At 47.7% G+C, this 23,945-nt stretch overlaps 1 protein-coding gene across 5 annotated transcripts in view; it reads left to right on the top strand.

Moving 5' to 3' along the window:
• The window catches only part of kazna (kazrin, periplakin interacting protein a), a 610,507-nt gene that overhangs the window by 412,133 nt on the left and 174,429 nt on the right, over positions 1 to 23,945 (top strand). Inside the window, exon 1 of one of the 5 annotated variants that reach the window (XM_080214946.1) lies at positions 15,620 to 15,654. The exons of the other annotated variants lie outside the window; for them this stretch is intronic. Coding sequence (XP_080071072.1) covers positions 15,633 to 15,654 — 22 coding nt within the window. The 5' untranslated portion in view covers positions 15,620 to 15,632. Of the gene's footprint in view, positions 1 to 15,619; positions 15,655 to 23,945 lie in introns of those variants that run through there. 5 annotated transcript variants of the gene reach the window in all.

Genomic DNA, 23,945 nt, shown 5'->3' with positions numbered 1-23,945 from the left:
CGCCTGAGGGACATTTTAACTCAAAAAGGATTTGGGGCAGAAATCGGGCTCCTGACCACATTTCACGTTTTCCCAATACCATCCTCCAAAAATCCTATTGTCACCCCAACCAAGGCTTCTCAATCTGATCTCAGGATTTAATGCTGCGTTCAATCGAATGTTGAGGATTGATGTTGGGCATCATGGTGGCACAGTGGTTAGTACATTTGCTTCACAGTGCCAGGGACCTGGGTTTGATTCCTGGCTTGGGTCACTGTCTGTGTGGAGTTTGCACGTTCTCCCCTTGTCTGCATGCGTTTCCTCCCGACGCTCTGGTTTCCTCCCACAGTCCAAAGATGTGCAGGTTAGGTGGATTGGCCATGCTAAATTGCCCCATGGTGTCAGGGGGACTAGCTACGGTAAATGCATGGGGTTATGGGGATAGGGCCTGTGTGGGATTGTGGTCAGTGCTGATTCGATGGGCTAAATGGCCTCCTTCTGCATTGTAGGATTCTATGTCTCAATAAGGTTGCCTCTCATTCTTCAAAGCTCCAGTGAGCACAAGCCCAGACTACTCAACCTCGTATGAAAATCCCTCCATGTATGGGATCAACCTTGTGAACCTTCTCTGGACTGCCCCCAGTGCCAATATATCTTTCCTGACTTAGGATCTGGAACATTCTTTCTGAATAGGCAGTGTAAGTTGATCAACTCCATAAATAATTGTAGAGGGAAGGACAGATTTTTTTATATTCTTATATGGGATGTGGGCGTCGATGGCAAGGCCAGCATTTGTTGCTCATCCCTTGAACCAAATGGCTTGCTAGGCCATTTCAAAGGGCATTTAAGAGTCAACCAATTGCTATGTCTCTGGAGTCACTGGTAAGCCAGACTGGGTAAGGACAGCAGATTTCCTCCCTTGAAGGACATTATTGAAGCAATGGAATTTTACAACAATTGATGATAGTTTCATGGTCATCATTACAGAAACTAGGTTTCAATTTCAGACTTTATTAATTGAATTTAAATTCCACCAGTTTCCAGGGTGGGATTTGAACTCTGGATTACTTGTCCAGTGGCATTCCCACTAGACCACCATCTCCCCCACCTCGACATGGGGACGAGGGGCTCACAGTTATCTCACAGGATAATGGCCCCCTCTCCCATATTCCTACTGCCAATCCTGAGCTTGCCACCAATGCCCCTCTAGCCCCTGCTTTTAAAGGGGCCAGTTGAGATTCCCATTGCAACAGCTAAAGTCCGTAATATCTGGACATTACCAAGGTTAAAGGGGAAGTGAAAAATCAGGATAAACCACCAAGCAATGGTTAGCTGACTGCAATCTTTGGTTTTGAAAGCAGGTTGTAGTAGAGAGGAAAGATTGAGGGGGTGGCGAGGGTTGGGGGGGGAGGCGGGCGAGGTGGAGGAGGGATAGGAGTTCCATTGAATAGATACCCTGGGAAAGAATGATTGTGATGAGTTTTCCATTAAGTGCAGGGATCAGCTGGAATGGAGCTGGTATGTTTTAATAATTAAAAGCTTTATCTTTTAGCTTCCCCTCTTTAAAAACATTTGGCTGTAAACATTCACTTTGAATGTAAGCATCATCATTGCAAAAAGGTGACGCCCAGACCTCACACAAGACAATGACTCACGAGAGTATAATCTGTCCTCTTGTGGGATATGTAAAATAGATGTGCTACTATCTCACGCCCACGTTATGTTGTCATAGGTTACCTTGCATGCAAAAGATGTTCCTTAATGGGCCACTCCTACCTCACAGCAAAGCACGCACTTAATGATCTGTGGGGAGCTGGCATATTGCTTCTGCTCTGGTGTGTTTGTAGCAAAACTGTCAAAGCTTTCAGAGATTCGAGGTCTTGGGGGACAAAGGGACTGGAGGAGGCAATCCAGCCACTCCAGCCTGTTCTGCAGTTCAGTTGGCCCTTTTAATGTGTGAGACACTCTTTGTGTTTGAAGGTGCTTTCACTCTGACTCCTGACACACTGATCCCACTTGGCGAACAGTCAGTGCTATTAACATCAACTCCACAGCTGCTCCTGAATCTCCCACAGACCGCCCCTTGTAATCCGAGTGCTTCTTTCCCGCAGCATTCGTATTCCAGTGGAAGTAGGTCAATCATTAAGTTCCTCAAGTCTCTGACCTGCCACAGTAGCAGATTCAAAAGCAGCAAACTGTACATGCCGAAGGACGTTTGTGACCGTAGCAACTTGTCATATCGCTCATAAGGAGTAGCATAATGTTTCTGCATAGAATATAATGCTTTGAAGGGCGTTTTGACTGTGTCGGTGAAGCAGCAGCCATTTTGTGAACATTGGTTTCGCAGAACCATAAAATCATAGAAACCATATAGTGCAGAAGGAAGCCATTCGGCCCATCGGGTCTTCTCCGTCCACATTCCAAATAGTTCCCATTCCTGCAACTCCACACTTTTACACCACTAATCCCTCTCAACCTATGTATCCCGGGACACTAAGGGGCAATTGAGCATGGCCAATGCACCTAACCTACACATCTTTGGACTGGAAACCAGAGCACCCGGCATAACATGCAAACCCCATACAAACAATGACCCAAGCACGGGAATCAAATGCAGCACCGTAGCACTGTGGGCAGCAGTGCTAACCACTGTGTCACTGTGCAGCAAGGAGATGAGAAACCAGTTTAGTCAGTTACTTGGCCAGACTGCCTGAGGGAGGAGTGTTGGCCAAGACATCAGGAGAATTCCTTAGTGTTCCTCAATCTGCTCTCCAGTAACTCTGACTGCAATCCCCTGCAACAAAGGGAGGCGATGACCTAGTGGTATTATCGCTAGACTATGAATGCAGAAGACTTAGCTGATGTTCTGGGGACTTGGAATCGAATCCTGCCATGGCAGATAGTGGAATTTGAATTCAATAAAAAATGTCTAGAATTAAGAACCTACTGATGATCATGAAACCTTTCTCAATTATCGGAAAAACCATCTGGTTCACTCATGTCCTTTAGGGAAGGAAATCTGCCATCCTTACCTGGTCTAGCCTGCATGTGACCCCAGAGACACAGCAATGTGATCGACTCTCAGCTGCCCTCTGAACAAGAGCAAAAAGGAATGGGCAATAAATGCTGGCCATAAAATGTTACTGCTGGTGACCACCCACCCCACACATATACGCACACCACACACACACCTGCATGTGCACATCCCTACACACGCATCACACACTTCGCACACAGACCATGCGCACACCCCTACACACACACACGTCCCTACACACACACACACACCCCCACACACACACCCCCACCCACCCACCCCCCCCCCCCCTCCACACACACACACACACACACACACAGGTCCCTATACACACCCCTGCAGATGCAGTCACCACCCACACTGCTATACATGCACACACATTCCTACGCCCATGTGCCCTTCTATTCACAAACACACACCTCCACACATACACCCACACACAAACCCCTATACCCTCAATCACACCCATAGACACACACACCCCTACATACATACACACACCCACACACAAACTCCTATACACACACCCCCACTCAATACCCATAGGGTCAGCAACTGTCCTTCCAGTTGTCATTATGTACCGCTTATCAGTGCATGGGCACTGCGTGACCTGCTGATTGTGTTCCGTCATTCCCCAATCCCAATTTCCAGCATTCACAATGTTTCACTCTTTGGCTTGCACTCTTGGCTGGCCCAGTGCTACCTTGGTTCGGCTGAGAGAGCTGGACTCCTGCCCTGTGTAATTGTAACCAGAATGGCTGGAGCCTTCACTCACTGCGCAGCTGGCTGCACTGTCTTACATCACAAACAACCTGGTCAAAGTAAGAGAAACCTGTAGGAATGTTTGAGTAAGGGAGTCGTCTGTGAATATGGGGCAAATAGTGCTGAGGCAGTGTACTCTCGGAGTTCGCAGGTAAACCTGGCTCTGGGCTGAAATTCATTGCTCAAGACTGAGGAATGACGGATGGTAATTTAGTTTTCTTTAATGGTTTTAAATGTACGATTGGTCACTCATCAACTCGTTATCCTATCCATGGAATGTCAGTTTTGTTCCCTCAAAGCTTCCGTCTCAATTGTAACAAGCTCTCTCGCACCCCAATCACACGGGGATTTTTCTTCTGTGGCCAAGACATATTGAGGAATGTCTGTGTCAGTAATCTTGGTGAGTCCAGTGGCAGTGAGCAATGACTGTTCTCTGGTTAGGTGCAGTATGCTTCAGTACAGTTTGGTACACTGCCTTGGGTGAAAAGTCATGGTGTAGAGATGCCGGTGTTGGACTGGGGTAAACACAGTAAGAAGTCTCACAACTGGAAGGTAATTAACCTTCCACACACCTGACAAAGGAACACCGTTTCTGAAAGCTTGTGGGATTACTACCAAATAAACTGGTTGGACTCTAACCTGGTGTTGTGAGACTTCTTATTGGGTGAAAAGTACCAAAAAACAGGGAGTTTGCCTGCTGTACTGGTCAGCATTTGGCTTGGTTATGTCAAAAACAGATGAGTTGGCTATTTTGATTTGCTTGTGGGATGTTACAGTGTGTAGAATGGCTGTTGGGTTTCCCTGCCCAGTGGGATAAATCCTCGCTTTGTACAACAGTGTAAAAAGGAGTGAGGGCAGGAATAAAATGTTGGATAAGCTCAGCAAGTCTGGCAGCAACTGCAGAGAGAGAGTTATCTGAATTATCCTTCCACAGTGGCACAGTGCTTAGCACTGCTGCCTCACAGCGCCAGGGACCTGGGTTCGATTCCCGGCTTGGGTCACTGTCTGTGTGGAGTTTGCACATTTTCCCCGTGTCTGCTTGGGTTTCTTCCGGTTTCCTCCCACACTCCAAAGATGTGCGGGTTAGGTGGATTGGCTGAGCTAAATTGCCTCTTTGTCTAAACGTGTGTAGATTAGGTGGATTAGCCATGGTAAATGTGTGGGGTTATGGGGATAGGCCTGGATGAGATACTCTGGGTGACTCGATGGGCCAAATGGCCTCCTTCTGTAGAGATTCTGTGATTCTGCAGTGAGTTAGGAAACATTTTAGATCTCTCCAGATTATCACCTATTTTAAACTAATTACGCAAGGTCAAAAGCTACCACAATAGTTATTACTCAATTCAAAATAGTTTATACGTGTGAAGTGCTTTGAGACATTCCTGACAGACGAGATGAAGTGCTGGATGAGTGCAAGTCTTTTCCTCCCTCCCCCACCCCGCCTTCTCCACCCAGCATTTCATATTCCAATCCAAGTCATCAGCATTTGTATTTTTTTTACTCTCTGTCCTTTTGTGACTCATTAAAGGAATTGCATAAGCCTCACACATAACAGTTCAAACAAACCAGTCCCACATTGTTTAGAATATTTAAAGAGATACTCTTTCTTTGGCCCCAAGCACATTTCACTCCATTCATCCAAACTTAACTGTGGCTTTTGAAACGCGGTCTTGCAGCAGCCTTACGTTCAGTTCCACTAAATTGTGTTCCTCTGTCTCCCGAGGTGCTGGCTCAGACTGTGGTCGAGTTCCACGGCCAATGGGATAAGCACACACTCCTCACAGCGCCAGGGACCCAGGTTCAGTTCCAGCCTTGGATCATTGTCTCTGTGAAGTCTGCGCGCTCTCCCCGTGCCCGTCTGAGTTTCCTCCGGGTGCTCCAGATTCCTCCCACGCTCCAAAGATGTGCGAATTCGGTGAATTGGCCATGCTACCTTGTCCCTTAGTGTCAGGGAGATTATCAAGGTAAATACGTGAGGTTACGGGAAAGGGCCTGGGTGAGATTGTGAAAAGTCTGACAACACCAGGTTTTAGTCCAACCTATTTATTTGATAATATACTCACAAGCTTTCGGGGTTAGCCCCTTCGTCAGGTGAATGGAGAGTTCTGGCCTCAGACAGACACTGGGTGAGATTGTCATTGGTGCAGACTCGATGGGTCAAATAGCCCCCTTCTGTACTGTAGGGATTCTATGACTTGCTTCTGTGCAACATCTTTTAGTGTAGCAAAATATCTTAAGATGTTTCAGAAAAGCATAATCAGACAAAAAAATTGACACAATGCCACAAGAGACATTAAGGGTGGGATTGTCTGGTCCCACTAGCAGTGGGCTCTACCCCACACATGATGAAGCCCCCCACCCCGGGACTGGAAAATCCTGGCCAAAAACTTGACCAAAGAAGAGAGGTTTAAGGAGCATCTTAAATAAGAAGGAGAAAGGATTAAGGATGGATTTTTATTTTATTCATTCATGGGATGTGGGCATTGCTATCTGTAACATCCTCCAGCCCTACAACCCCCTCGGAGAGAACTGCATTCCTCTTATTCTGGGATCTGGGCGTTGCTGGCTAGAACACCATTTATTGCCGATCCCTAGTTACCCTCCAGAAGGTGGTAGTGAGCTGCCTTCTTGAACTCGCTGCAGTTCACATGCTGTAGGTGCACCCACAGCGCTGTTAGGGAGTTACGATTTTGACCCAGGGACACTGAAAGGAATGTTGATATTTTTCCAAGTCAGGTTGGTGAGTGACTTGGAGGGAAACTTGCAGGCGGTGGTGTTCCCAAGTATCTGCTGCCCTTGTCCTTCTTGGTGGTAGAGAACGATGGGTTTGGATAGTGCTGTTGAAGGAGCTTTGAGTTTATGGCGTAGAGAGCTATAGAAACTGTCATCAGTGGTACAGCAAAGGAGAGGGATGCTCAAACCATCCTGACTTGGAAAGAAATCGCCGTTCGGCATGGTGAGCGGGTTGGAGGGAAACTTCCGGGTGGTGGTGTTCCCTCTATCAGATCTCCTCTCGGTCTCCTCTTCTCCAGTGAAAACAGTCCTAACCTCACCAAGTTGTCTTTATAACTGAAGTTGTAACATGTCAATCAAGAGCAAAAGGACAAGAGCAAATGGAGTCCACAGTCATCTGAATCTTGTGATTATAGCATGTTTGGAGCAGCACACCCAGAGCTGGAAATTATTCTCCTACTCTGTGCACGATGTGATCACGATGATATAAGTCTGTAAAGGGATTAAAATCACATTCCTGTAATGTATTACCTTCAGGACATTAGGACGAGACATCTTTTTGCACATTTGCATGATTCAGTGATGTACGTCTATAGTTCAGATTTCCAACAACAGTCCCTGAGTTGGGATCTCCGTCCAGAATGGTGGAAGCTCTTCTCAGCCTCACACCAGCCCAATAACCTATTACACCTGAAATGAAAACAGAAAATGCTGGATAAATTAGCGTTTCAGGTCGAAATGACCCCTTCTGGAAAGTTCTGTCACAGGGTCATTTAGACGCAAAACGTTATCTCTGATTCTCTCTCCACAGACGCTGCCGGACCTGCTGAGTCTATCCAGCATTCTCTGTTTTATTTCAGATTTGCAGTATCCATAATATTTTGCCTTTTAAACCAGACCTTTCAATGGCCCAAATGTTGGGAATATTGCAAATCTCGCTCATTGTTATGGATTCCACATCGATCAGCATGGTTCCTTTACAGCAGACAATTTGTATTCAATTTTAAAATGGGATGAGGAAACACAGCTTCCATTTTGCTTTGTGGTATTTCTCGATGGTGCAAGACATCTTATGGAATCTCCCCATTATACTTTAAGATAATTCTGGTCGACAGATAAGGGAGCTGACGTCGCTTTATTACGTTACTGCTTGGAATGTTTCAGCAGATTTAGTTTTCTTCTTTTATGGGATGTGGACCATTGCTGTAAAGGTCAAACTTTCTTGTCCATCCCTAATTGTCCTCGGGTGGATGGTGGTGAGCCTTGAACCGTTGCGGCCCATCAGGGCCACCCATAGTGCTGCTGGGAATGACTCAGCGACAGTGCCCGTGGCTGGGATTCTCCAGCCCTGTTGCAGTAAATGGAGTTTAGGCCGAGCGTCAAATTCTCCATTCTCGCTGGCAGCTGGGATTCTCCAGTCCTGCTGCAGTGAATGGAATTTAGGCCAAGCGCCAAATTTTCAATTTTTGCTGGCAGCTGGGATTCTCCAGCCCCGCTGCACTGAATGGAATTTAGCCGTGCCAACTTCTCCATTCTCACTGGCAGCTGGGATTCTCCAGTCCCGCTGCACTGAATGGAATTTAACAGAGTGCCAACTTCTCCATTCTCGCTGGCAGCTGGGATTCTCCAGTCCTGCTGCAGTGAATGGAAATTAGCCGAGTGCCAACTCCTCCATTCTCGCTGGCAGCTGGGATTCTCCAGTCCTGCTGCAGTGAATGGAATTCGGCCGAGGGCCAAATTCTCCAATCTCGCTGGCAGCAGTGGCAGGACTTGTGAGACCAGAGAATTCCAGCCATAAACTCTGTAGAGCCAAGCCAGTATTTAAAAGGTTATATCTCTCTTTCTCTCTCTCTCCCCTTTTGTGGTTTTGGCTTCTGATTTTACGCAGTAACTTGTTGCTCCACACTATGACAGCAAGATGTATCAAATGACTTAAACTGTGTAGCTTCCTCCTGAAACTGTGTACTACCCGCTGGCACTGTGCCTCCTCCCTGTAACCTGCTTCTTCCAGAAATCTCAGGAGCTCAGCACTCAGTTGTGGGACTCTGTTTCCCCCGTCGTTGCTGCAAGCCCGCAGGGGTGCCTGTAACTGCGAGGGTGTCGAGGCCCACACTGCGGGTCCTGCCCGCTGTTTTACCCTCGCAGTGGCTACTTACCATGGGATTATTTAAAACAACAGGAGCAGGTGGAGTCAGTGGAATTGTCTCATTCGCTCTTACTTACCATGGGGTCATTTGCCTGCCCACCCCACCCCGCTTGTGCTTTTTAATAATTATTGCTCCTTCAGCCACGGGGGGAATGGAACTCTTTGCCTGTCAAAGCATTTTCCGTTCTCAGAAGTGCTTCACGTTTCAGAAATTCTAGGGTTGCGTTTTTGCTCTGGGGTTGGGAGCCCGACATCGGGTGTGTTCCCTACCCCTGACCACCCCCAGCCCAGCAGGCCGGTTAGTGTCCAGGGTTACACCATCTCCGTGGCTGCAGGGCCAGTAACACTCCATTCCAGCAGTGACAGATCAGAGGTGGAAGCCACTGATGTAGGTAGGAAAGAGAGAAGGTCCCTGAAAATGGAGGCATTCTCTGAAGCTGCTTTAAAAACTTAAGCATGATGTGGAGATGTCGTCGTTGGATTGGGGTAAACACAGGCTTCTTAGCCTCTCAGCACCAGGTTAAAGTCCAACAGGATTATTTGGTAGCAAAAGCCACTAGCTTTCGGAGTGCTGGCTGCCCCTTCGTCAGGTGAGTGGGAGTTCTAATCACAAACATTAAAACTTTAAAAACTTAAGCCACAGCTGCCAGGCTATTGGGGTTAACCCCCTCCACAGGGCTGCAGTTGTGTCCGTCTTGCAATCGTGGTCATGGTGGGGGTGGGGGGAGAATGAAATACGGGCATAGTTCCTGCAATCTGGGAATGAGAAACCAACGCCATTCATTGGCCAGGATTTCAATTAGGGAATGCCTACAGTGCAGGAGGCTGTTCAGCCCATCAGGGTTGCACTGACTCTCCAACAGAGCATCTTACCCAGGCCCTATCTCTGTAACCCCACACAACTACTATGGCTAACCGCCCTTTGGAAGCTAAGGGGCAATTTAGCACGGCCAATTCACCTAACCTGCACATCTTTGGAATGTGGGAGGAAACCCTCGCAAACACGGGGAGAACACCACACCACCCAAGGCCAGAATTGACCCTCGATCACACCCACCCAATGTCCGGCTCTCCCTTCCCCCAAGCCAGACTAATCCTTTTATTCCTAGCCTCTGATTTTCTGTGTATTGTAGTCTTTGGCAACAATGGGCAGTCAGTAGCATGATGTTGTAAATAATCAAATGGCAATCGTATTTCAAGTTCAAACACAAATTGAATAATCTTTGACTATGAATAGGGATTGCAAATGAAATTATTTCAAAGGGAATGCAGTATACAAATAGGGAAGTCTTGTTAAAAATACATGAGGCACCTAGTTACACCACACCTGGAATATTGTGATCAGTTTTGGTCCCCTTATCTAAGGAAAAACATACTGGCACAGAAGGTTCACTGTGTTGATCCTGGGTATGGAGGGATTTTCTTATGAGGAGAGGTTGAGGAGGTTGGGTCTGTACCCATTGGAGTTTAGAAGAATGAGAGGTGACCTTATTGAGACAGAGAGGATTCTCAGGCATCTTTATAGTATAGATATTGAGAGATTGGGCGAGATCTTCTGGCTCTCCATGTTGGCGGGCTCTTCTGGTCTGAGGAACGGCACACCCCACCACATTTTTCCAGAAGGTTTGGGGTGGAATCAAAGGGAAATCCCATCCGCAGAGAAAAGTGCTGCGGGGAAGCCAGAGAATCCCGGCAAACGTTTCCCCTTGTGGGAACAGAGGGCATAATCTTAGAATAATGGCTCACCCTTTAAGACAGAAATGAAGAGGAATTTCTTCTCTGAGTTTAAAATTTATTTATTAGTGTCACAGGTAGGCTTACACAGTGATTAGCACTTCTGCCTCACAACGCCAAGGACCCAGGTTTGATTCCCAGCTTGGGTCACTGTCCGTGTGGAGTTTGCACATTCTCCCTGTGCCTGCATCGGTTTCCTCTGGATGCTCCGGTTCCCTGGTTAGATGAATTGGCCGTGCTAAATTCTCCCTCAGTGTACCCGAACAGTGTGGCAACTAGGGGATTTTTACAGTAACTTCATTGCAGTGTTAGTGTAAGCCTACTTGTGACCACAATAAATAAACTTTAAAACTTTAAAGTTAGTGTGAAAATTCAGAGGGTAGTGAATCTGTGGAATTCTTTTTCGCAGAGGGCTATAGAGGCTGGGTCATCATATGTGTTCAAGGCTGAGATAGACAGATTTTTAATCAGTTACGGAATCCAGGATTATGGGGATAAGACAGGAAAGTGGAGTTGAGCATTATCCTATCAGATCAGTCATGAATTCATTGAACGGTGGAGCAGACTCAGTTCTGCCCCTACGTCTTGTGGTCTTAAGATTTATGGGTATATTTTGAAATGACCAGTCCACAAATGTGAAAATACATGAAGAAAACTTTGCATGTCCTCACATTGATACACTCAAATTAACCCCTTAGCCAGTTTGATGCACTGTTGGAATTCCCTGAATATTGGGATTTCCGGGATATCTCAGACTTGCAGCCAAGCAGCTCTCTGAGTGAGGAACTGACTTCATGTTAGAAAGTAAATTTCAGCCCCTATGACTGCGTGGCCAAATTCCCCTCCAACTCGATTTTCAAGTTTGCTAACGACACCACCATAGTGGGTCGGATCTCAAACAATCACGAGACAGAGTACAGGAATGAGATAGAGAATCTGATGAACTGATGTGACAACAATAATCTCTCCCGCAATGTCAACAAAATGAAGGAGATAGTCATCGACTTCAAGGAAGCGTAAAGGAGAACATAAGAACATAAGAAATAGGAGCAGGAGTAGGCCATCTAGCCCTTCGAGCCTGCCCCGCCATTCAATAAGATCATGGCTGATCTGTTGTGGCTCAGTTCCACTTTCCCGCCCTCTCCCCATAACCCTTAATCCCCTCTCTTATCAAAAACCCATCAACCCGCTTCTTAAAAATATTTAGCGAGGCAGCCTCCACCACTTCAACGGGCAGAGAATTCCAGAGATTCACCACCCTTTGAGTGAAGAAGTTCCTCCTCAACTCCGTTCTAAACCGCCTCCCCTTTATCTTGAGGCTGTGCCCCCTAGTCCTACTGTCTTTTTTGAGCGGGAAGAGTCTCTCCACCTCTATCCTATCCATCCCATTCATCATCTTACACGTCTCAATGAGATCTCCCCTCATTCTTCTAAACTCTAGCGAGTACAAGCCTAGTTTATTCAGCCTCTCCTCATAGCTCAACCCCCTCAACTCCGGTATCAGCCTAGTAAACCTCCTCTGCACTCCCTCCAGGGCCAAAATATCCTTGCACAGGTGCGGCGCCCAAAACTGCACACAGTACTACAGCTGCAGCAAGACCTCCCTACTTTTATATTCAATCCCCCTCGCTATGAAGGCCAGCATCCCATTCGCCTTCCTGACCACCTGCTGCACCTGCAAGCTGGGTTTTTGCGACTCATGCACAAGGACCCCGAGGTCCTTCTGCACCGTCGCCTGCTGCAGTTTTTCGCCACGTAAGTAATAGTCCTTCCTACCATTCTTCCTACCAAAGTGGACCACCTCACACTTGCCAACATTAAATTCCATTTGCCATTTCCTGGCCCATTCGCCCAGCCTATCTAGATCCTTCTGCAGACTCTCCACACCCTCCGCACAATTTGCCTTTCCCCCAATCTTGGTGTCATCAGCAAATTTCGACACCCTGCACTCGGTTCCCTCCTCCAGATCATCTATATAAATGGTAAATAGCTGAGGCCCCAGCACCGACCCCTGGGGCACCCCACTAGTCACCATGCCCCTGTCCACATCAATGGAAGTAGATGAAGTAGAAATGGTCAAGAGCTTCATGTTTTTAGGTGTCCAGATCACCAACAGCCTGTCCTGGTTCCCCCCATGTCAAAGCTATAGTTTAAAAAACCCACCAACGCCTCTACTTTATCAAAAGATTAAAGAAATTTAGTGTGTCTGTTACAACACTTACTAACTTTCACAGATGTACCATAGAAAACATTCTTTCTGATTATATCACAGCTTGGTATGACTCCTGCTCTGCCCAAGATTGCAAGAAACTACTAAAGATCGTGAATCTAGCACAATCCATCACTCAAACCAGCCTCCCATCCATTGACTCTGTCTACACTTCCCGCTGCCTCAGAAAAGCAGCCAGCATAATTAAGGACCCCACACACCCCGGACATTCTCTCTTCCACTTTCTGCCGTCAGGAAAAAAATACAAACGTTTGAGGCCATGTACCAACCGACTCATGAACAGCTTCTTCCCTGCTGTTGTCCGACTTTTAAATGGATCTAAGAATGGATCCTTCACTACACCCTAGCTATGACTGGAACACTACATTCTGTACTTTCTCCTTTCCTTTCTGGGAACAGTGTACTTTGTCTGTATAGCGCGCAAGAAACAATACTTTTCAAGGTATACCAATACATGTGACAATAATAAATCAAATCAAATCAAGGTGGGACCTTAAACTGAGGCCCCGTCTACCCTCTCAGATGAACATAAATGTCTTGTGGCACTATTCAAAGTAGAGTAGGGGAGTTCTGTCCAGGATCCTGATTAACATTTATGGAACAATAGAATGGTTACAGTGCAGAAGGAGGCTATTTGGTCCACAATGTATGTGCTGTCCCTCTGCAATAACAACTCACCTGGTCCCACTCCCTTGCCTTTCATCTCCATGTTGCCCCACAATTTTCTTCTCTTCAGCCTCATCTGGAGTATTGCCTCTAGTTCTGGGCACTGTACCTCAGGAAGGATATGAAGACCATACTGAGAGTCCAGATACGAGATGGCATGATGGCTAGCACTGCTGCCTCACAGCACGAGAGACGTGAGTTCAATTCCAACCTCAGGTCGTTGTTTGTGTGGAGTCTGCACATTCTCCCCATGTCTGCATGGGTATCCTCCGGGTGCTCCAGTTTCCTTCCACAGTCCAAAGACGTGTGGGTTAGGTTGATTGGCCATGCTAAATTGCCGCTCTGTGTCAGGGAGTTCAGCAGGGTAAATGTGTGGGGTTACTGGAAAAGGGCCTGGGTGGGATGTGGTCAGGACAGACTCAATGGGTCACCGCTGTACTGTAGGGATTCTATGATTAGAATATATTCAGGAAAGAGAAACTTTCAGTTACATTGAAAGTTGGGCCTGTTCTCTTTGGGGAAGAGAAGGTTGAGAGATTTGATAAAGGTATTCGAAATCATAAGGGGTCTAGATTAGGGGAGAAATTGCTTCAATTGGTGGAAGGCCTAAGAACCAGAGGGCAGCGATTTAAGGTAGTTGCCAAAGGAAGCAATGGAGACATGAGGGAAAACCTTTTCACACTGTGAGTGGTTAGGGTATGGAACCTGCAGAGTGTGGGGTGGAAGCAGGGTCAATTGAGGCTTTTTAAGGGAGTTGGATTATTTTCTGAATAAAGAAAGAAAATTATTGGGCCACCCGGGAAAGACACTGGAGCGATGTGAGGTGAATTGCTCCTTCAGAGAAGCAGTAAAGACAGCACTAGGCAAACCTTCTGTGCAGCAACCATTCTGTGATTCTAAGATAATCATCCAATTCCCTTCTGGAGGCCTGGATTGAACACTCTCAGATGGTGCATTCCAGGTATTAACCACTTGCTAAGTAAAATCCCTCAACCAACATTACTTAAAAATGCAGGTTATCTGGTTACTGCTGTTTGTGGGGCATTGGTGTGCATAAATTGGCTGACATTACAACAGAGATTACATTTCAAAAATATTTAATTGTCCTAAAACAATTTGGGACATCAGGGTTGTGAAAGGTGCTGTACAAATACAAGTTCTTTCTTGCGTCGACAAAGATTACCGGACCCTGGTGTCAGCAGGCTACCTACCAGTGTTTACCTCTGCCAGTTCCACTGAAAGCTAGGACCATGAACCTGCTGTTGGAATTATTGACAATAAAAACAGGGAATGCTGAAAAATCTCAGCAGATCTGACAGCATCTGTGGGGAGAGAATAGAGCCAACATTACGAGTAACATTAGCTCTATTCTCTGTCCACAGTTGCCGTCAGATCTGTTGAGGATTTCCATTATTTTTCATTTTCCGTTTCTGATTCCAGCATCCTCAGTAAAGTTGGGCAGCACTGCTGCCTCACAACGCCAGGGACCAGAGTTTGATTCCCGACTTGGGTCGCTGTCTGTGCCGATTCTGCACGTTGTCCCCATATCTGCGTGGGTGTCCTATGGGTGTTCCGGTTTTCTCCCACATTCCAAAAGACGTGCTGATTAGGTGCGTTGGCCATGCTAAATTCTCCCTCGGTGTACCCGAACAGGCGCCGGAGTATGGAGACTAGGGGATTTTCACAGGAACTTCATTGCAATGTGAATGTAAGCCTACTTGTGTCACTAATGAATAAACCTTAAGTCACTTTTATGCTGAAATTGAGTGTGCCAAACCAAATTTAAACACAGACAGAAGACTTATAAAGCAGCTTAGCCCTCTGAGAGACTGGGCTTAAAAAGCGCCGGGTAACTGTGCTGAGAATGGTAAGTGGCACCTGTGAATGTGGACCCTGTTGGCTGGTATGTGAGAGTTAGAGCTCCTTGTGAGAAATAAAGATTAAGATCACCTGGGTGAAGAGTGGCCTGGAACCTGAGACAAAGAGACAAGGTTGTGGGATCCAATTACCAGCACTATATATAAAAAAGGAGCTCTTGAATGAGGGGAGGGGGTTAAAATCCCTTGAGGTGCCAGCTGCAGCCAGTTCAGAGACTTCAGCCCTGGTGTGTAACATTAGACCAAGTGGTGCTGAGAGACAAGAAAAATCTCTCAGTGTCAAACTTTTCACCGCCTCTCATGACATCATGCTGGAGTAAAGAGAGAGAGAGAGAGACAGCGCGAGCAGAAGCTGCCAGGGGGTCAAATTCCTGGCAGCACAGGTAAAGTTCAGCCCTGCTGAGCTGGGAGGAGCAGACAGAGACTGAGAGAGGCAGCAGCAGGAGCGGCAGAGACAACATACTCACCATGAAATCAGACAGGGAAGACTGTAAGTGCAGCTTTGTTCGGGTTGTTTTCTGTTCCAGCTTGCCTTGCTTATGATTGTTGGGTGCAGGGTGTTTGTAGCTTGTGTGTCAGTCAGTCAGAGGAGCAGGTTGCAGCCACCGGCCCAGGCGTTAGCATGGCAACCGGGCCTAGCTGCTGGCTGTCAGCCTGTGCCTCCCGCCCCCTTCACTCTCTCTCTGACTCTGGGCAGCCGGCCTCAAGTGACTTCACCTTTCCCTTTCCCTCTCCCCCTCCTCAATCCCTCTGTTCTTAATCTCTCCCTCCCCCCCTCCCCTCAATCTCTCCATCCCCTTCTCCCCCCTCAATCTCTCCATCCCCTTCTCCCCCCTCAATCTCTCCATCCCCTTCTCCCCCCTCAATCTCTCCATCCCCTTCTCCCCCCTCAATCTCTCCATCCCCTTCTCCCCCCTCAATCTCTCCATCCCCTTCTCCCCCCTCAATCTCTCCATCCCCTTCTCCCCCCTCAATCTCTCCATCCCCTTCTCCCCCCTCAATCTCTCCATCCCCTTCTCCCCCCTCAATCTCTCCATCCCCTTCTCCCCCCTCAATCTCTCCATCCCCTTCTCCCCCCTCAATCTCTCCATCCCCTTCTCCCCCCTCAATCTCTCCATCCCCTTCTCCCCCCTCAATCTCTCCATCCCCTTCTCCCCCCTCAATCTCTCCATCCCCTTCTCCCCCCTCAATCTCTCCATCCCCTTCTCCCCCCTCAATCTCTCCATCCCCTTCTCCCCCCTCAATCTCTCCATCCCCTTCTCCCCCCTCAATCTCTCCATCCCCTTCTCCCCCCTCAATCTCTCCATCCCCTTCTCCCCCCTCAATCTCTCCATCCCCTTCTCCCCCCTCAATCTCTCCATCCCCTTCTCCCCCCTCAATCTCTCCATCCCCTTCTCCCCCCTCAATCTCTCCATCCCCTTCTCCCCCCTCAATCTCTCCATCCCCTTCTCCCCCCTCAATCTCTCCATCCCCTTCTCCCCCCTCAATCTCTCCATCCCCTTCTCCCCCCTCAATCTCTCCATCCCCTTCTCCCCCCTCAATCTCTCCATCCCCTTCTCCCCCCTCAATCTCTCCATCCCCTTCTCCCCCCTCAATCTCTCCATCCCCTTCTCCCCCCTCAATCTCTCCATCCCCTTCTCCCCCCTCAATCTCTCCATCCCCTTCTCCCCCCTCAATCTCTCCATCCCCTTCTCCCCCCTCAATCTCTCCATCCCCTTCTCCCCCCTCAATCTCTTCCATCCCCTTCTCCCCCCTCAATCTCTTCCATCCCCTTCTCCCCCCTCAATCTCTTCCATCCCCTTCTCCCCCCTCAATCTCTTCCATCCCCTTCTCCCCCCTCAATCTCTTCCATCCCCTTCTCCCCCCTCAATCTCTTCCATCCCCTTCTCCCCCCTCAATCTCTTCCATCCCCTTCTCCCCCCTCAATCTCTTCCATCCCCTTCTCCCCCCTCAATCTCTTCCATCCCCTTCTCCCCCCTCAATCTCTTCCATCCCCTTCTCCCCCCTCAATCTCTTCCATCCCCTTCTCCCCCCTCAATCTCTTCCATCCCCTTCTCCCCCCTCAATCTCTTCCATCCCCTTCTCCCCCCTCAATCTCTTCCATCCCCTTCTCCCCCCTCAATCTCTTCCATCCCCTTCTCCCCCCTCAATCTCTTCCATCCCCTTCTCCCCCCTCAATCTCTTCCATCCCCTTCTCCCCCCTCAATCTCTTCCATCCCCTTCTCCCCCCTCAATCTCTTCCTCCCCCTTCTCCCCCCTCAATCTCTCCATCCCCTTCTCCCCCCTCAATCTCTTCCTCCCCCTTCTCCCCCCTCAATCTCTTCCTCCCCCCTCAATCTCTTCCTCCCCCTTCTCCCCCCTCAATCTCTTCCTCCCCCCTCAATCTCTTCCTCCCCCTTCTCCCCCCTCCATCTCTCCCTCCCCCCTCCTCAATCTGTCCCTTCCCCCCTCCTCAATCTCTCACTCCCCCTTCAATCTCTGTCCCCCTGCCACCCCCTCCTTCCCCACTCACTGTGGGGAAACTCATTTGATTTCTTTACTTGCTGGCTGCTTCCCTCAACAACACCATCTCAGCAAGCTCCTCATTGAAACCATTATGGAGGGACGAATCTGCCAGGGTTCCTCTTGTCTAAAATTAGGAGAAAACCATTCAGCCCCTCTAACCTGTTTCCCCCTCCTCTCCAATTCAGAGCTGACTTGTAGCTTAACTCCATTTACCTGCCTTGCTTGCTCAGGAAGGTAGAAAACACTTTGAGGTTTCCATTTGCAAGCCTTGCTATTTCAAAACTCTGAGACAGAAGCACTATAAATAGAAATCTTTATTCAACAATCCTGCTCAACGATTTTTTTTAAAAGTTAACCTCCCTTCCCCTCTAGTGCCCAAGCCATTGCTGCCTCACAGCGTCAGGGACCAGGGTTTGATTCCCAGCTTGGGCCACCGTCTGTGCGGAGTCTGTACATTCTCCCCGTGTCTGCGTGGGTTTCCTCTGGGTACTCCGGTTTCCTCCCACAGTCTGAAAGATGTGCTGATTAGGGTGCATTGGCCGTGCTAAATTCTCCCTCAGTGTAACCCGAACAGGTGCCAGAGTGTGGTGACTAGGGGATTCTCACAGTAACTTCATTGCAGTGTTAATGTAAGCCTATTTGTGACATGAATAAATAATAAAAAAGGAGTAACCAAAGGGTGACCACACTTTGTGTGAAGTGCTTCCTGACATCACTTCTGAATAGCTTGGTTCAAATTTTAAGGTTATTCCCCCTTGTTCCGGACTGTAAATAATTTCTCTGTATCGATCCTATCAACAACGCCTTTTATCATCCTAAACTCTTCAATTAGATCCTCTTCCCCCCATTTCCTATACTCAAGGGAAATCAAACTATGCAACGTGTCCTTGTGATTTGACCTTTTTAGCCTTGGTATTATTCTGATCGCAATCTGGTTACCTTTCCCCCCTAGAGAAAAGTGTGTGATGAATTTGGGGAGCAGGCTTGCTCTCAGCTGTGATGCCATCTGTGGTTAAATATCCCCCTGATACTGACACGTGAGGTACATGTTGGGGGAGGGGGGGTGGCTGGTGGGGAGTGGGTGGTGTGGTTAGTAACTGTAGCTGTGGAACTTCCCCAGGAACACACAAGAATGGAGGATGTTATTAACTTGGGAGTGCCTTATGGATAAAAGGGAACTACTTTTGAAACAACATCTTGTGTATTTTTAAATGTATGTGGAAGACAACGCAAGAGTTGAATGCTATTTTTTGAAAGCATCCTATGCTATGGCTCGGTGGCATAGTGGTCAGCACCGCTGCCTCACAGATCTAGGGACCCGGGTTCAATTCCAGCCTTGGGTGACTGTGTGGAATTTGCACGTTCTCCCCACATCTGCGTGGTTTTCCTCTCCACATCCCAAAGGTGTGCAGGTTAGGTTGATTGACCATGCTAAATCGCCCTTTAATATCAGGAGGATTAGCTGGGTAAATATGTGTGCTTACAGGGCTAGGACCTGGGTAGGATTGTCGCCAGTGTGGACTCAAAAGGCTGAATGGAATCCTTTAGGGATGCAATGATTCTGTATGTTGACATAGACAGCCAAGCCTGTCTAATGAACACATGAGAACTGCCTGCAGTTTGTTTCAGAGTGCGGGAATGCTATGTTGTCGCATACAAATTCATCCCTTTCAAGGGTTAACTTGATACAAGCTGCAGAAAGTTTCACTTGTTTGTTGAACTGGGTTGATGTGCCTGTTACTAGATGTACCTTGAACTCTTGTGCCATTGCTGGGTGTGCGACTACACACAAGGTTATTTCGATTTGTGTGTCTGGTCATTGTGTTGTGGCCCTTTCAATCCTTGCAAAACTGTTGTGTAAAAGAGTGCAGAACCATCAAGAACAAGAAGGCAGACGATTGGCTCTGCATCAATAATGGCTGGGACTATACCAGGTCATTTCCTCGTTCACTTTTATGTATGCAACAATTCATTTTTTTTAAGCACAAAATATTACCCTCATAACAGTACAAGTAGATTTGATGAATTTTCCTATGCAGTGCAGTTTCACATGATGGGGTTCTGTTAGCAGGAACCTAAGATGGCTCTCAGTGGGCTTCACACCATGTCCACGAAGGGCAGAAACATCATGCAGGGTCACCACCCACGTTCCCTGTGCGACGTCTGCCGTGCAAAGGTTTCTAACAGTACTAATTCATAAAATAAGTCCTGTGTGCTGGGTTAAGTTTCTCGGTAGAACGATTGTTGAACGTTTTCCCAGTAGTCGCTCCTGTCGTGGGCCGACATTGTTCAACTAAACCTCTCAGCTGATCCCAAGTGGCTCAGCTGGAGAAGAGCTCCCTCCGGCATGGTGGTCAACTATTCCGACAAAAAGGTTCCAAGTTTTCAGTGTGGCTCCGTGCTGTCAGAATCCCCCTCCCTTGTACTGTTCATAAACATGGTAATGATCTCCTAAAGCAGTGGATTTCAACATGTGGTCTGCAGATCTCAGGGTGTCCAGGAGGATCTGCTGGCTGGTCCAAAATATATGTCAATAAAGCACAGTGCCACAGTAGAGAACAAGCCAGGACCCTCATCCCCTCCAGTCCTGTAGCGTTATACGTGCAGACCAGCTTCCATATATGCAGCACTGGTAGCCATTAACAATGTGAATTAATACTGCAGAAGTAAATATACAGTAAATGGTAAAGTCCTTAGAAATATTAGCATACAGAGGGATCTAGGCATGCAGATCCAGAGTTCCCTGAAGGTGGCAACTCCAGTGGACAAGATGGTCAAGAAGGTGTATGGCATGCTGGCCTTCATTGGTCGGAGCATTGAGTATAGGAATTGCAGCTGTAAAATGACATGGTTAGGCCCCATTTGGAGAATTGTGTGTAATTCTGGTTTCCACGCTATGGGAAGGCTGTTGATACATTGGAAAGGGTGCAGAAGACATTTACCAGGATGTTGCCTGGTTTGAAGGATGTGGACTATGAAGAAAGGTTGAACAAACTTGGATTGTTTTCATTGCAGCGTCGGAGATTAAGGGGGGACCTGATAGAGGTTTACAAGATTACGACAGGCTTGGATAGAATGGATAGTCAGAGTCTTTTTCCCATGGTCGAAGGGTCAATTACTCAGGGTCATGGGTTGTGAACAAGAGGGGGAAAGTTTAAAAGAGATGTAAGTTTTTCACACAGAGGGTGATGAAGGCTTGGAATGTGCTGCTGGAGGAGGTGGTGGAAGCAGATTCTAGGCATCTGGATAGATACATGAATAGGCAGGGAATAGAAGGTATCAATCATGTAGAGGCAAGAAAATATTAGATTGGAGTGACATCTGTGCTGGATAGACTTGGTGGGCCGAAGAGCCAGTTCCTGTGCAGTACTGTTCATTGTTCTAATAATTTACTCTCGATATTTAAGAAAGAAATTCATTGATTTATTTTATTTAATGAAAAAACAGCAAAATATTTAGATTTTCTGTAAATTCCTATCAAATCTGATTCTTTTTTTTGTGGACTGGTAGGTGGTCTGTGAGGCCTTTTGCCTCACCTAAGTGGTGTAGGACAAAATGTTTGAGAAGCACTACCTTAAAGGGTTGAAGATTGGGCCATGGGCAGCAAAGCTTGTGACTTAATTAAACAGAAGGCTTTGGCTGGAACCTGTGTCAGGTTCAGCTCTGCAGGCTTTGGCCTTGCCTCTATCCAGGAGAGAAGGCTCCAAGTGGAGCCGGCTCCAAGTGGACAGAATCTCCAAGAAGATTGTGCATATCGACAGACTTCTAGTGTGTCTATGCATGAGCATAGCACTCACTAACACAACATGAGGGAACGGGGGGGGTGCATTTCAACCTGTGTCAACTGTACAATGGGGGAAAGTATCAGTATAGTTGATGGAGCATCTCCAAACCTCAGGAGTTGAGAATTGCAAAAATTTACATCCGTTTGAATGAGGTCTCTCACCGTCCTTCTTTGAATAGGGGTACTGCATTTGCTAACTTGAAATCTGCTGGGAATATTTGAGAATCTAGGGAATTTGGCAAATCAGAGTCAGCACATTCACTATCTCTGCAGCAATCTCTTTTAGAATCCTAGGATGTAGGCCATCAGGTCCCTAGGTATTTTAGATCTTTGAGTTTCTCCAGTACTTTTTCTCTGCTGATATTAACGACTTCCATTTTCTCACTCTTATTAGCAGCTAGGTTAGCGTTTTGACTAAGCTTCTTAGGAAGTCTCGGTTAGGATTCTGATGTGCCAGGTATTCTGGTTGTGACAGATTAAAGGTGTCCACATCTGGAACGTCAGAATGAACCAGGTGGCAGATGGCTGGGAATCTCCTCGTGTGTTAACCTGCCTGGAGCTAGTGACCATGGTTAGAACAAAGAACAACCCAGCACGGGAAACAGGCCCTTCGGCCCAACGAGCCCGTGCCGCCGCATCACCCTACACCTATTCTACCTTGCATGTCTACGAATGGAACCCCTAACTTAGCCAGATTCAGGGGAGAATAGTGTCAATTTGGTAAAACCAATCAGCCTAAGAGCACATCTTTGGGGTGTGGGAGGAAACCGGAGTGCCCGGAGGAAACCCACGCAACCACAGGAAGAATGCGCAAACTCCCACAGACACAGGCCCAAATCCATGTATCTGCACAGCCAGCAGTACTAGTCACCGAGCTGTTGCGGCGCCCGTCTACCGGTCCAGGATCAAGCACACACACCGACACGAAGTACTAGGCCACTCCCGGAACTTCCAAGAGCAGCCCATGCACGACCCACCGTGTGCATGCCCCTCGTTTGACACGACGTGGACCTCCACCTGCGGAATAAAAAGACAAAAACATTAATCTTACAAGACTGCTTTTCCGGTGTCTCCCGAGGTTCTAACCTTATTTAATAGCCCCTACCATAACCCTCCATCCTCGTTTCACTCATGTGTCTATCTAACTGAACCTTAAACGAGTCCAACGTTCCTGCCTCCACCACCCTACTCGGTAGCGCGTTCCATACCCCCACAACTCTCTGTGTAAAGAACCTTCCTCTCACTTCCAAATTATATGGTTGGTGGTGCTTAACTTGTGTCCTTCGCACAGGTGACCTGGGGCAGCACGGTGATACATTGGTTAGCACTGCTGCCTCACAGCGCCAGGGACCCGGGTTCAATTCCAGGCTTGGGTGACTGTCTGATTGGAACTTGCACATTCTCCCCGTGTCTGCATGGGTTTCCTCCAGGTGCTCGGGTTTCCTCCCAAACTCCAAAGATGTGTGGGCTAGGTTAATTGGCCATGCTAAATTGCCCCTTAGTGTCAGGGGGATTACCAGGATAAATACATGGAGTTACAGGAATAGAACCTCAGTGGAATTGTTGTCGGTGCAGGTATGATGGGCCGAGTGGCTTCCTTCTGCACTTTAGGGATTCTATGCAACCACTTACGTTGTAGTCTTAACTACCAAGGACCGAACATTGACCACCAATGCCAGATCCTGTTGCAATTCTATTTGTTCTCTGTCCTGTCCAGACTGCTGATGTATTGGATGTGCCGAGGATGAGGGGTGAGGATATGGCCAGTGAAAGGGACCTAGTTGGATTAGTTCACAGCATGGTCCTTATTCACCAGTCTTCAGACACTCATGTTAGTTTTGGCAATTCTTTGCCCTCCCTAAGCACAATGACCTTTCTGCATTACACAGGTAGAGGGAGTCTTCATTCTCAAAGTCCTCACAATGGATAGCCCCTGTTCTCCACCCTGTCCTCAACCAGCAGGCTAAATATGTCCCACAAACCTCCCGGTGGAGTACACCAAGTGGTAAGGAACATAAATGCTTCTTCTTGCCCCCTATCCCATAGACCTTGAAACAACATCTGATGGGGTTGTGATACCTTTATAGTTAAATGGAAGATCAAAATCGTTTGATCAGATTGACATGAAAAGCAATGCCTTGGATTTGGTGAGGGAGCAGCGGTAGATGGTCTGGAGAGCTAACTGTACTTCAGCGCAAATCTGGGTTTTGTGGCCAGGACAGGAGACTGGAAATTTAAACAGAAAATTAGACTGATAGTTTCTATCGGGGCAGCACGGTGGCATAGTGGTTAGCACTGCTGCCTCATAGCTCCAGGGACCCGGGTTCAATTCCAACCTCGGGTGTCTGTCTGTGTGGAGTTTGCATGTTCTCCCCATGTCTGTGTGTGTGTTTCTTTCGGGTGCCCTGGTTTCCTCCCACAGTCCACAGGTGTGCGGGTTAGGTGGATTGACCATGATAAATTGTCCCTTAGAGTCCCAAGATGTGTAGGTT

This window comes from Carcharhinus amblyrhynchos, chromosome 30, assembly GCF_965287045.1.
Source record: "Carcharhinus amblyrhynchos chromosome 30, sCarAmb.v2.hapA, whole genome shotgun sequence".
NCBI classification, from domain to species: Eukaryota; Metazoa; Chordata; class Chondrichthyes; order Carcharhiniformes; family Carcharhinidae; genus Carcharhinus; species Carcharhinus amblyrhynchos.
Note: the sequence above shows the minus strand (reverse complement) of the source record. Positions and strands in the feature narration are given on the sequence as shown.